The following is a 13784-nucleotide window of genomic DNA, read 5'->3' as shown; positions in this document are numbered from 1 at the left end:
CTCTCTCCCTCTCGCTCTCTTTACCTCTCTCTCACTGCTCCTCTCTACCACTCTATCGTCATGTTGATCTGTCACTGCTACAAATGCAGTCATCGCTGTCTCACTCATTACCCTCTTATAAGTATATTATCACCTTCTTTAACAATTTTCTTTCCTCGTCTCATCCCATGACATCTCCTCTCATGTCTCGTGTGTGTGTGTGTGTGTGTGTGTGTTCACCCACATTTGTGTATTGACCCTGGCATGGAGGTGGACTGAGTAAAACTTTGGCAGCACGGACCTTCCGGCGGCCGGGACTAACGCCAGTGCTTGTAACAAACACAAACACACTAGTGCGCACATTAATATCACGCGCTCACTTTATTTTTATCTTGGTCTCTTCTTCGTCCATGTTCGCCTCACTCTCACTTTCTCTCCCGGACCCTTTTAAGCTGCTGTCCTCCTTTCCCTCTGCCCCACTTTACCCTCTTGATGCCATTCACATGGTTTAATGTTACCTTGGAGCTCTCATCGAGTACACAAACCAGGTGATGCGATCCTAGCAAAATGAGCCAAAAGCATGATGGATTGGAAAGAAAATTGCAAAATTAAGATTCATTATAAATGCCTTATCTGTGGCGCTTGCTTTGTTTGTTGGTAAAGTTAATTTCCTCGATTGTCTATCAAGAGGGATTCTCTTTTAGTGGAAAACCGGATTAAGGCCTTGAACTTGGGTACATTGAGCCTTTGTTCGCATTGTAATTAAGAGCTTTGAAACAGACGTGCTTGTTAGGTTCTCATAAATGTAACAAATACATGCTCGCATCCCAACATGAAAGCATTTGGTTTTGGCCGTGACTGGGCCACCATCTGGAGCAGTGATTTCATCACATCAAAAATCCTGCACGTCAGATTATACACAATAAAGCATTTGGTGGATCCTAAATGACGCCACAGTGCAGATTAATAAAAATGAGACGGGCTCGAACATTCAAAACCATACAGAAATGTTGCCTGCATACATTCTGGGGATGTCACTTGCTGTTGTTGCGCTTCAGGTCTTGTTTCCATTTGCAAAACAGATTTGTTTCATTTATTTTTAACTTCTTTTGACTTTGTCCGTCGGGAAAGGTCTCTGCACGGTTAACCACCACAAACAGACAAGTGCACAAATCTGGTTTTCTTGCAGCCTCCAGCTTTCTTCTGTAGTCTGAGTTTGTGTCAGCATGACTCACAATTTGCAATTCTATTCGTGTTCATATTTGGGAATTATTTAGTCCCTCTCCCACCCCCCATTCTTGTACATTGTTTATTTGGTACAAAGGAGTATTAGGACCACACAACAAAATTATGAAAAGAAAGTGGAAAGATGATGAAATTAAATATTTCAAGAACATAATAATATTTATTTGAAGTAGTAATATTTTTTTTCATGAAAAATAGAACTTGATTCTCATGTTTTTTCGAACAAAGACACAGCTCTATTTTGTCCAATTAATTAAATTTTCCCCGTATAAATATTAATGTTAATTAATTCATTACGGTCTTAAACTACCATCAACCTTTTCAGCCAAGAAAAAAGGTTCCTGTTTCTTTGCAATCTTCTTTGGTCATTTTAATGTAAGTTATTAGTCATTGTGCTTTGATCTGCATACTATTTATTTTCGCATTTGCTTGGTAAATACGCATTTGTTTGCAGGTAATCCTATTGTAATGAACAGTCGCTCTCCCACCATCCAAAGGCAGATATTTAGCATCTTAACACACAAATACTTCAGTATAAAGAGTATTTGCATTTCCATTTTGTGCTGTGTGTTCAAATACATTCAAAATGTTGTTTAACTTTGTACCGGGTTCTGTCCAAAATTTGGCCATTTTGGACTGTTGGTAGGTCACCACATCTTCAAATCCCGGTATGAAGGTTTTAAATTAAAGAGTGTGTTTTCAGAAGGTAAAATGTGTCTGAAGCTTGTGGGAGGAATATAACTATATGGAAAAAATATTTTATGTGGTCCATCTATATCATCCATTTTCATCTGCTGGACTGGTATAAACCTACTGCACATTCTAAGATGTGAATGGTTGTTTGTCTCTATGAGCCCTGTGATCAATTGTCGACCAGTGCTGGCCTTTGACCAAAAGTCAGAATGAGAATAAACGGTTTTGATGGATAGTTGTATTTTTTTTACTTTTGAAGCATCTTTTTACCAGGATTTTTGTCTGCATCTGTTGCATCCAATTAACACGTAGCTTCCATCTTTTAACTTTTCAAATATTAGCTGACAAATGTAGATCTCTGCTTTTTCCCGATTAAATCTTAATGCTCGTAATTAATCATGTTTAATTGCATCAGTCTTATATAACCGTTTCCTCACCGCTGGGTATCTCATGAGTGGCGGTAATCAGTGATGACAGGGTTCAGAGCTGTAGACAGAAATTGAGCTTGTTTTAAAGAGAAAAGGTGATCTATTTATCCAAACACTGAACATGATGACAAGTGATTAATATCAGTGGTTGTTTGTTATTAGTCACAACACTTGCGGTTTTGGCAATATTCGAAACATTCTAATGATATCATTTGGCAAGTGAATTCTCCGGTGTTTTTATGCAGGAGGGCGATAATAGATATTGATGCATTATGTACACGAGTGATAAGTGAGGAGGAAAAGTGAGGGGAAATTAAAAGAGTGACGTGCGGGAGGGGGAGGGCAAATCCCAGGACTCGCCAGCTCCCTAGCATCTGTGTCCTGTTTTGTCACTAATCTCCTTGTGGTTGCATAAGACCACACACACACACACTTCATAATATATTCACCGTTGATGATGTAACTCAGCATTGTAAACATTCTCTATCAAGGCATGTACATAGCATACTGTATACTGTACGTAGTGTAGGTCGACAACGTCAGACTAATTACCGTGAACTAAAGTGGGGCAACATGTCATGTGACCAGCTGCACTCCAGTTAACTGGTTTGTGTGCTTCTGTACATGTTTTGTAGCCTCGTGCAGTTTTTCATTTTTAGCTTTGAAATCCAACCAATACTCATGTATTCAATAATCCATGTAATAATATTTTTGTGGTCATCTTATTTAGCCGAATAAGAAGGTGTGAATATTAGAAACACCGCTCAGTGTGATGTAATGCAATTATGTACTACGGCAAACTGCAGCCACAGGATTACACGTAATTTTATTTTTGTGAGGGCAATTATTTAACAGTACACACTGCCAAACAGTATTTATTACCTATGCTAGTGCATTTCCCTTAAGTTCAGCTCTAACTTACTGCTGTTTTAACAGCCATTCCTTTTCATTTGGTAGCCTAGAAGCATTTCAACCCGTCAAAATGACGGACGGCCTTAAATTTTCCCCGTCCACTCTTAAAAAAAATCCGTCAATGATAGAAAATTGTCGGTCAATGTAACCTCTTCAGAAACAGAAATATAAAACATGTAAATGTTTATACAGTCTTGTTTAACTTAGATTTCTTTCCAAAAGACAGGCTTTGTTATCAGAAATCACCCCTCCTCCTCCCGAGTCCTCACAAATAAAATATGAAATGTCGGGTTTGCTGCGGGCTCGGGCCTGCAAATCAAGCTAAGTGATCGGGCTCGGGCCGGGTCGGGCTTAAATACCCTCGGGCCGGGTCGGGTCGGGCTCGATTTTTTAGGGCCGATCTTAGCTCTAATAGATAGTGAAAATGTAGCCTCTTCTTTGTTGCAAAAAAAGCTCAACAGCAGCCTGATTGAATGGAGAGCATCTGTGAACCGCAATTTTCAAGTCTGGCGACAGATGCCATTCCAACACAGGAATTTTCTTTCATCTAAGTGCAAGTTGTATCAATATTTTTTTCAAGGCAGTGTAATAAAATGTAAAGAATGAAACAGTTCTTGCATCACGCCAAGCTACTTTGTGTGAAGCTCACCTACTAGTGCTCAGAACTCCAATTTTTACTCACAACTCGACACAAAAATAAATAAATGTACGATTTCACACTGCATGAAAAAATCTGATACGTGTCACAGAAAACATCTGAATTGAGCTGCAGTGTGACCAGAGTGGCAAGTTCGCTAAATTCTTCCTGTAAACCGAAATATATGACACGGATGTTTGGATATTACTGTGGAGAGGATTACAGTAACCAAAAAAAAGAGAGAGATCCATTTGTCTCATTTTATTTTGCGGATCAGCCTTTTTGTTGTGGTTGTTTGATCTGTAGCAGTAATTTGAGAAGCAGCTGCACACAAGTGATAAGTAACCACATCTCTCTCTCTCTCTGTCCCCTGCACCTAAAAATGATCTGAATAGTCCCGTGTGGTAGCCTGCATGACAGCCATCCTCAGTCAGATGGATGACGGTCATTACGCTACGTACATTGAAACCTTTGCTCGAACCTCAGATCTAGTGGTAAGTCTCCACGCATGTGTATGTAGTAATTGAGTACATTTTCAAAAAGAAAGTCTTTCGTCTTCATTGCAGGACTTTCTCATGGAGTCCTTCTTACTTTTCAAAGACCTGATAGGGAAGCATGTGTACCCCTCCGACTGGATGGCCATGATCATGGTGCAGAACAGGTACGCTACTGTGAGCAGGCTCTTATTGTGAATCTTTCCAAAGGATTCAAATGGCAAGGAGTAGTTACAAAGCTACGGGCTACAGCAGGTTTTAAAGCCACCTCTTTATGGAGTGATCAATCCTAGTGACAGAAAAGCTAGTGTTGATTCATTATGCTTCATACGTGGCTATATTTGTTCTGATTTAGGGTGTTCCTGAGAGCCATCAATACTTATGCTGACACCATGAATAAAAAGTTTCTCAACAATGATGATTTTGAAGTACAGGTGAGCATAAATCGGGATTTTGTCTACACTGCTTTTTAAATCAATGCACGTTCTAATCTGCTCTTTTTTTTCTCCCCTGTCTAGTTATGGAATAACTACTTCCACTTGGCGGTTGCATTCATTACTCAGGAGTCTCTGCAGCTGCAACATTTCTCACCAACAAAGAGAAACAAGATCCTCGCCAAGTGAGCGAAAGGCCACATCACTCGCACACCTTCTCCCATTGTTCTAATGAAACACATCTATTTCAGGATCTGCAGCACTGTTTATATTCCCACACCCGATTAGGCCTGCTTGGGCATAGATAATTCAATTAGGTTCATGTTAAGGCAGATTACTGCAGCATTACTTTTCCCAGTGGGATGTTCATTTTTTATTTTTTATTTTTTTTTTGCGGTGGAAAATGAGTTTTAAGATTGGAACGGTTGACTGGCTCTTTATTTCAGATATGGAGATATGAGACGACTCATTGGCTTTGCAATTCGCGACATTTGGTTCAAACTGGGTAAGCAAGTCCTACACGTCATTCAGTTACAGAATATATTATACAATATGACATCAAATGAAATAATAAAATACAGGATCGTACGTTACCATTACAAATATATCAAGTAGAAAACATTTTATTTAATTTTGTATCTGTGTTATGAGAAGTCTGGAAAGACTTTTAAAAATGTTTATATAAAACGAGTAGCCCATTTATGTTAGGTAGGATCCAGAAAACACTCCTTATTTTTAATACTGAATAAATGAATAAATGCAATTTTGGTAAGTATTTAATGTATGAGAGGAAAAAAGTGTTATTCTGTGAAAAAATGCTCTTCCAATTCAATTGCAAAAACTGGTGGTATTTTGATGTTGGGTTGTCGGTATCTGCTGAATGTAACTATGAAAGTAACGTGTCAATCTAATTGTGCTACTTTTAAAATCAAGTAATCAGCAAAGTAACCAAGTTATTTTTTTAAAAGAAGCAATCTGTAAAGGAGCGAAGTTACTTTTTCAAGGTAAGTGAAGCAACACTGGTTTGGAGTTTTAATCAGAGCGTGTTTACCCATTCATTCACCCTTGTAACCCGATAACATGATAAGCTGTCCACTGCAGTAACCGCTGGTTAAAGGGTTAAATTGGTCGACTGCAGTTGTACGGTAGTTTGTACATCTATCCAGCCGGGCTGAGAAGTGACTTGACTTGCGCTCCTTTTCACTTCCCGCAGGCAGCCATAAGATCTGTTTCATACCTGGCATGGTGGGTCCTATCCTGGAGATGACTTTGATCCCAGAAGAGGAGTTGAGGAGGGCCACCATACCTATTTTCTTTGACATGATCACATGTGAACATGGACACACTGGGAATTTCAACAAGGTTCATGCACACTCTCCATTCCAATGTGTCTTTAATCACCACACGTACAAATGCCTTTAGGTTCATGGACACACACACGCACTGCACCGTTCCATTGATTTTCTTTGACACCGCACATAAAATTAAAACAGACGCCTTCATTCTACTTGCATAATTAATTCCTCTATCTATTCTATCTCCAGCTCCTTTCTTTTTTCTTTTTTTAACATCCTTTTGTCGTGCTTCACCCATTTAATTGTCATCTTCTGCAGTTTGAGAACCAGATTATTCTCAAGTTGGACCACGAAGTGGAGGGTGGAGGCGGAGATGAGCGATATATGCAACTACTGGAAACCATGTAAGACTCACTACAGTCGCATGAGGGGGAAAAAAATGGACAAAAGTATTGTGTACCTCCTGTTAATTCATAAAATAATGACTCAGGGGTTGACTTCTTACTCTTACCAAGACATTTTGTACAATTGTATGCTTCCAACATTGTGGTGAAAGTTTGCAGGAGTCCCTTAAAAATCTGGAGATAATTGATGGTATTTGTTTTCATATTTCTTTCTTTCATTGTAGTTGTGTTTTATTTACATTTTATGCATTGCCCCTGATTGCCCCAAAAAAAGGGTCCATTTCCTGTTAGCGCAATGTAAATGTTCCAATACTTGTGTCCACATTCTTTATCTTACAAAATGCAGTTCCAAATAGTCACCTTGACATCCAGTAATTAACATGTGGCTCAATGGTCGTTTGAAAGAGCTGCGGGTGTTTTGGGTTTAAAAGAATACTTTATTACGATTATTAGTTAGATAACTTCATTATTTTTCATGTACAACTAATCACTTCAAAAACAAAAATAACATAGCCATATTCGTTAAACACATCACTCGATAACTGTCACACGTGTGTAAACGTTAGACTCGGCTTCACAGTGATATATACACACATAGTTACGCCGCATCTAGAGCGTTAATCCTGAAAGAATTAAGCCATATCGTTTCCAGCCAACATGAATAAATCTACCGAATGAGATTCCACATTTGATGTGTAAGATACAGCGTTGGATGGTCTTTTAATGGCACAAAAACCACTTTGGAGAACGAGCAGACCAGAAAGTACAGCATACATGGTGCTCATGTGCCAGCTACACACGCAAGGGCAATCCTTGATTTAATCCAGATCGTCCTCCTTCCTTTATGATGAACAGAGTTCTGTTTGCTTCGGCGTCTCAGCGGCTTAATTTACAAGCGCGGTCTTCACTCACATTACAGATATAGCCTCCATTCTGCTGTCGCCTGCGCCAACAGGGATCACGAAGGGAGAAAGCAGATCCTCACTCCGGCAATTTAGCTCATCTCCCACTGCTTGCTTGTTAAATATCATTGGCCAGACGTTTGTTTTTTATGTCACCTGTGTGGCACGTCTCTTCTCAAAATGGAAATTACTCCTTGTCCCGCAAATGTTCACTGCACATGCGCGTGCCTGCCTCCTGTGCATCTGTGAACATCGGGGGCGCCGTAATTAAACTTTTTGTAAAAATTGTGAAATTACACACCAGGGTTCTTCTTTGCTGATTCAGGTCGACCCCATTGCTATGCATTTTTGGCATTGTTTTTCTTTGTGTATTGCCAGACTGTTGGACTGTGCAGCACAAAATCCCACTTTGAGACCTCAAGTGCAGCATTTCGTTGCCTTGGTGAAGGGACTCCTCATCCGTCTGCTTGACTACCGCACTGTGATGAGGGATGACAGCCGCAACAATCGCATGAGCTGCACTGTCAACCTCCTTGTAAGTCCTTTTCTGCTTGCTGGTGGGGTTTTAGCAACCTTCAGGTCCTGAGGTCCTCAACAACTTGACAGGTTGTGTGTCCATGTTCAGAATGTCCCAAAATTTATGTCAAACCCACTCCAAAAAAGAGCAAAACTTTCAAAAATGTTGCCTGTGAGTATTATAGTAGTTATAATATGTCTATATGTGTTGCTCCACTGTTTCTGTTCAACTCTCTGTTGCTTGAAGGGTTAAAATGCTGTAACATTGATGCTCTTTGTTAGCCCATCTATGGCATTTTGCTATGTGCATTAGCATTAAGCTAAACCGACTAACAGTACTGTGGTTGGCTGGCTACCAGTTGAGGGTGTCCCTCACCAACTGTCCGAAGACAGCTGGGATCGGCTCCAGCACATCCCGCGACCCTTGTGAGGATCAGCCGATCAGAAAATGGATGGATGGATTTGTCCCATTACTTTTGGTCTCTTAAAAAGTAGGAGGCATTTATGATATAAATACCCTCAAATTAAAGCTCAAAGTCTGCAGTTTTAACACATCTTGTTTGTTTCAATTGAAAACCATTGTGCACATGAGATCATGCAATGATTTAAAGAGGAAATCAACCCCAAGATTCGCTCTACAATAATAAGTTTCATGCAGCAAAATTTGGCCATCCTTATTTTTTAGTCCATATGCTATCATTACTATGAATGTTGTTGTTCGGTTACCGTAGTCATAACGTGGCACCCTCTGCTCACGTTGTGCATTTCTTTCCTTTTCATCTTTTCTTTCCTCCATTTTAACCCTCACAGAGATCCTTTACTGTACAGTATCCTACATTTTTTGCCAGCAAACCGGATGCTGTTTGTAAGAGGTAGCTTTATGTACTCTTGCAGTCTGTTATTCCCTTTGTTCATTTACTCATCCCTTTTACTGAATTTTTATCTGCCCCCCTCGGGCTGATTTAATTTCCAAAACAGCATTCCATTGGTGCATGCTGATGCAGTTGCAAACTAACATGACCACAAGGTCACACGCATAGCTAAAAAGTATCTTCATGTTAGGCTAGTGGGCTTGTTATCTCCCCGATTACTCACCTGCAGACGTCACAATAGTTGCAGTTAGATGTTGTGAACGACTGCCACGTTGGTGCGTCATCACTTAATGAAAGAGTGACTCACTTGCCTATAAAGCACTATAGAGCACATGACCTTCATGTCGATGGGCGTTCTCTAGCGCGATGCCAGCGCACTGATACTATTCTACATCGACGGGGTGTCTAACCTTTGCAAGGAAGAGAAAATAGCGGAGAACTCACAGAAGAGTAGCTTTTTACCCCTCAGTGGCTGTGTGTTTACACTCGCTTGTGTGTTTACACTCACGTGTTATTGGATACACTTGCAGAATCTAATGGGATCCAAAACAAGAGGTGCCTTTAAAGTCGATGTTATTAAAACGTAACAGTTTTACCACCTTGCACTTTTATAAAACAAGTCTGAATTTTGTCGAACTGACGCTGGGTCAAATACAGGTTTAAAGATGACAAATTAGACATACTTCCACCTAAATCTTGGAATAAGCATTGCTTAAGGTTGTAGAATGTATTTTATCTTGACAAGGCCAAGCCATGTTAACTTTTTGTGATCATGGTTACGAGAGCCCGTAATTACAAATTACAAACCAAATTACAGCTTCAACCTCAGCTGTAATTTACAGCTGACCGCATGGACAAGCCGCTGTACAAACTGTTTGTCCTCCGACAACACAAAGATCAAACTATTTAGCCACAAGATTTATTTTTATCAGAGTCAAGGTGATGCTATATAATGTGTCAATCATCCCGGCGAGAGCATCATACTCTGAAGCAGTTATAACGCCAGTGGTAATGGTGCACACAAAAGGAGGACTAATCTCCAAAGTCTTTAAATGCGGGTCAATTTAACCACTAGAACATCTGAAAAGGTGTCTTGCTGCAGGACAATGATCCTCAAAACCTCCTTCGAAGCATTTTTTTAATGGAAACGCTGCTTAATATTTAGCTTCTGCAATACCCTTCTAAACAGAAACAAATAGAATTTTAATGTAAAATGCAGCTAGTGTGGGAATAATTTGGGATTTATTGAAAGTCTACATATACAGAAATGCAATATTTGAAAACAAAAATGAATGGAGGCTGAAGGATTGTGGTTGTTGCTTTGCAGATGATATTTATAATATTTTTGCATTTATCGTTGGAGTTGGCAGTGGTGTAAAATCTACAGCACATCACACTTACAGGGTTTTCTACTATTTTAGTATGGCCAACTCTCCATTTCTACATCACTCCAAACAACCACCATACGACATAGTACTATGACATTCATCTTGTCTACTTATTGGTTAATTTGATTTAGAGGTTCTTTTTTCCAGACAATGGTCTTTTTTGGTGAGGAGAAAAAGTCTCACTTAGCTGAAGGTTTCGGCTGTGACTACAGCCCTGGTCGGAGCTGTCACTGATTCCTTGTGACGGGTCTTAAAAACAGCTGACCGTGGAGCGCTGCCTTGACCTTCCTTGAAAACCTTCAAAACAAGGCTCCCCGACCCGACCAGCTGTTTTTAAGAGATGTCACAAGGACACAGTGAGAGCTCCAATGAAGGCTGATGTGACAGCCGAAACTGTCATTTTACCGGTACAAAGAGTTTTTCTCTTTACCAAAAAAGACCATTGTCTGGGGAAAAAAAGAAACTTTAAACCTAATCATCATGACATATTTGTAAATTCAATCAAAAAGAGTGTATAATGAAGTTGCTGGTGACTGACTCCACATTGTGAATTATTATGTCTGCTGGTTCCTATTGCTAAAGGGTTGCATCACTAGTCTCCTGCTTTCTGTTGAAGTCATTGAACATGACTAACCTGAGATCTTTTGTGACACATCAAATGGTCATGCAAAACACACCATAAAGACCAACATACAGTATTAGAACACATGCAAACAAACGTAGTACCTCCTAAATGCTCCTCATAATAATGTATCCGTTGATGTGCTGCACATTGTCACTGATGATAATGTTTTTGCATTTGCAGAACTTTTACAAGGACATCAATCGCGAAGAAATGTATATCAGGTATTTCCATGCTGCTTCTGACATATTGTGCATTTGACTTCTGTGTGGATATGTGTGTGTGTGTGTGTGTGTGTGTGTGTGGGTGTGTGTGTGTGTGCGCGCGCGTGTGTGTGTGTGTGTGATCAAGTGTGTGAGGCTCCATAATCTCACAAGGGATTATACGTGTCCCGCTGAATTAATGTCACAATCCACTGGATCAGCACTTGGTCTGACTGAGGAAAAGCAGTATGAGAACCAAGGGCCTGATGGGTGGGAGGTGGAAGACCGGCTCATAGCACAAGAGGAGATTATGCATTTTGTCAGGTCCCATTGTGCGTATCTGATAACAGTTTATGCTGCAGACCCAATCAGTGTATATTTGTGAATGTGACACCCACTCTCAAGTGGATTATCTGCATCATTGTGTACCATCTGCTTGGCCTGCTTTCTATCAAATGGAAAAAAAATAAAAAAAATTCATGATTATTTTTTTTAATCACAGCCCACAACAGTATGTATACAGTGCCTGCAACATAATAGGACAAGAACACAACCTTCTTAAAAAAAAAGAAATACTAAGAATCTTCCGGTACTATTCTTTTCCCACAAAAATCATTCATTCATTCATTCATTTTCTGAACCGCTTTGTCCTCCCACAAAATTCAATTACATTATTATTTCTCTAATAAAGCTCAGAAAAAAAAATGCCCAATAACATATTTGTGAAGGCAGATTTATTTCTTTATTTATTGTTTAAATCTCTTGTATCGCTTGTATTGCACTGTTTGTGCAAGTGTAGTTAGTTAAAGAAGTGTGCGCTGCAATTGTTTGGTAACCATAAATTGGTGAGAATTACAGATGTGTGATGAATACATCAGGTTGTCCAACAGTGTCATCTAGTGGAATGATACATGACTCACATATTTGTGCTTGATCTCACTCTGTGTGTGTGTGTGTGTGTGTGTGTGTGTGTGCGTGCGTGCGTGCGTGCGTGCGTGCGTGCGTGCGTGCGTGCGTGCGCGTGTGTGTTCGGTCACGTCAGGTATCTTTACAAGTTGCGGGACCTTCACCTGGAGGGCGAAAACTACACAGAGGCAGCGTACACACTGCTGCTGCACTCGCGCCTGCTCAAGGTATGGGACACGTGAGCACATAAAGTGGAATTGAGTCAGTTGCATTCATTCTTGCTCTCTAATCACATGCCTGCCTGCATTGAATGAGACTGTTATACAGGCACAGAAAAACGCTTGTTACATAGCCGACCTGGCCTCGACATGATAAGACACAGAGGTTGGCACAACATTGGACATAAAGGCTGCATCGCTATGATGATGGTTGTAGTGCATGCACACAAACACACCCAGGCGTATTACATCTTGTGCCTTATTTTGGGCACTTGGAGGCCGAGTGTGAGCCTGGATGGTTGTTCGTCTATGTGTGCCCTGCGATTAGCTGGCAACCAGTTCAGGGTGTACCCTGCCTACTGCCTGAAGACAGCCGGCATAGGCTCCAGCCTGGATGGATGGATGGATGGATAGATGGATGGATGGATGGATGGGGGTATATGAACAATGAAAAATCCTTACCTCTGTGTTGTCTTTCCCCTTCCAGTGGTCAGATGACTTGTGTAGCCACTTTGAATTCCGTGGCTCCCAAACCGCTAGAACATCTGAAACGTGTCTTGCTGCAGGACAATGATCCTCAAAACCTCCTTCGAAGCATTTTTTTAATGGAAACGCTGCTTAATATTTAGCTTCTGCAATACCCTTCTAAACAGAAACAAATAGAATTTTAATGTAAACTGCAGCTAGTGTGGGAATAATCTGGGATGTATTGAAAGTCTACATATACAGAAATGCAATACAGGTATTTGAAAACAAAAATGAATGGAGGATGAAGGATTGTGGTTGTTGCTGTGCAGATGATCTTGTAATATGTTTGCATTTATGGTTGGAGTTGGCAGTGGTGTAAAATCTACAGCACATCACACTTACAGGGTTTTCTACTATTTTAGTATGACCAACTCTCCATTTCTACATCACTCCAAACAACCACCATATGACATAGTACTATGACATAACAATCCCTACCTCTGTGTTGTCTTTCCCCTTCCAGTGGTCAGATGACTTGTGTAGCCACTTTGAATTCCGTGGCTCCCAAACCCAACGGCAGCTTAAAGAAACACTCTCTGACACCATCATTGACTACTTTGACATGGGCAAGGTCTGCACTATCTTGTAATACATCTGCAAGATGTTGTTGTTTTTTTTAAATTGGCTATGTTTATAAATGTCCTTCCATACCCTCAAATCAGTAGATGGAAAAGTGATCTTTTCCCTCTGTTGAAATGTATTTTGTAAAAAGTTATTGCACTCGCAGCAACATAATGATGAGTCATTTTATAGCCACTTTTTCATGTGTTGGTGACACTTTCATTTTCTGTCTCCACTGAATCCTTTATGTTCTCTCAAACAGTGATTGAGTCCCTTCATTTGTCACAGAGATTTCCATAAAATGCATAACCCGGAGGCCAGCTGGTGGTTGTTTGTCAGCAGCTGGTGTAGTGAAGGACACTGCTGTCTTTTTTATTTCTTTTGTCGTGTGTGTGTGTGTGTGTGTGTGTGCGTGTCTGTCTGTGTGTATGCTTAGATGTGGGAAGAGGCCATCACTCTGTGCAAGGAACTAGCTGATCAGTACGAGAATGAGATCTTTGACTATGAGCTACTCGGCAAGAGACTGGTAACGTGTGTCGATTTCAAA

At 40.3% G+C, this 13784-nt stretch overlaps 1 protein-coding gene across 2 annotated transcripts in view; it reads left to right on the top strand.

Annotated features, from left to right (window-relative positions):
• dock2 (dedicator of cytokinesis 2) overlaps positions 1 to 13784 on the top strand; it is a 114262-nt gene that overhangs the window by 88636 nt on the left and 11842 nt on the right. For both annotated transcript variants that reach the window (XM_086135933.1, XM_086135942.1), the window contains exons 28-39: positions 4290 to 4388; positions 4461 to 4555; positions 4744 to 4822; positions 4907 to 5007; positions 5269 to 5327; positions 6036 to 6184; positions 6436 to 6521; positions 7802 to 7958; positions 11005 to 11045; positions 12067 to 12157; positions 13140 to 13247; positions 13674 to 13763. In XM_086135933.1, the coding sequence (XP_085992059.1) occupies positions 4290 to 4388; positions 4461 to 4555; positions 4744 to 4822; positions 4907 to 5007; positions 5269 to 5327; positions 6036 to 6184; positions 6436 to 6521; positions 7802 to 7958; positions 11005 to 11045; positions 12067 to 12157; positions 13140 to 13247; positions 13674 to 13763 (1155 nt within the window). The remainder of the gene's footprint in view (positions 1 to 4289; positions 4389 to 4460; positions 4556 to 4743; positions 4823 to 4906; positions 5008 to 5268; positions 5328 to 6035; positions 6185 to 6435; positions 6522 to 7801; positions 7959 to 11004; positions 11046 to 12066; positions 12158 to 13139; positions 13248 to 13673; positions 13764 to 13784) is intronic.

Source organism: Hippocampus guttulatus, chromosome 2, assembly GCF_054856545.1.
Source record: "Hippocampus guttulatus isolate MCC_2025c chromosome 2, RoL_Hgut_1.0, whole genome shotgun sequence".
NCBI classification, from domain to species: Eukaryota; Metazoa; Chordata; class Actinopteri; order Syngnathiformes; family Syngnathidae; genus Hippocampus; species Hippocampus guttulatus.
Note: the sequence above shows the minus strand (reverse complement) of the source record. Positions and strands in the feature narration are given on the sequence as shown.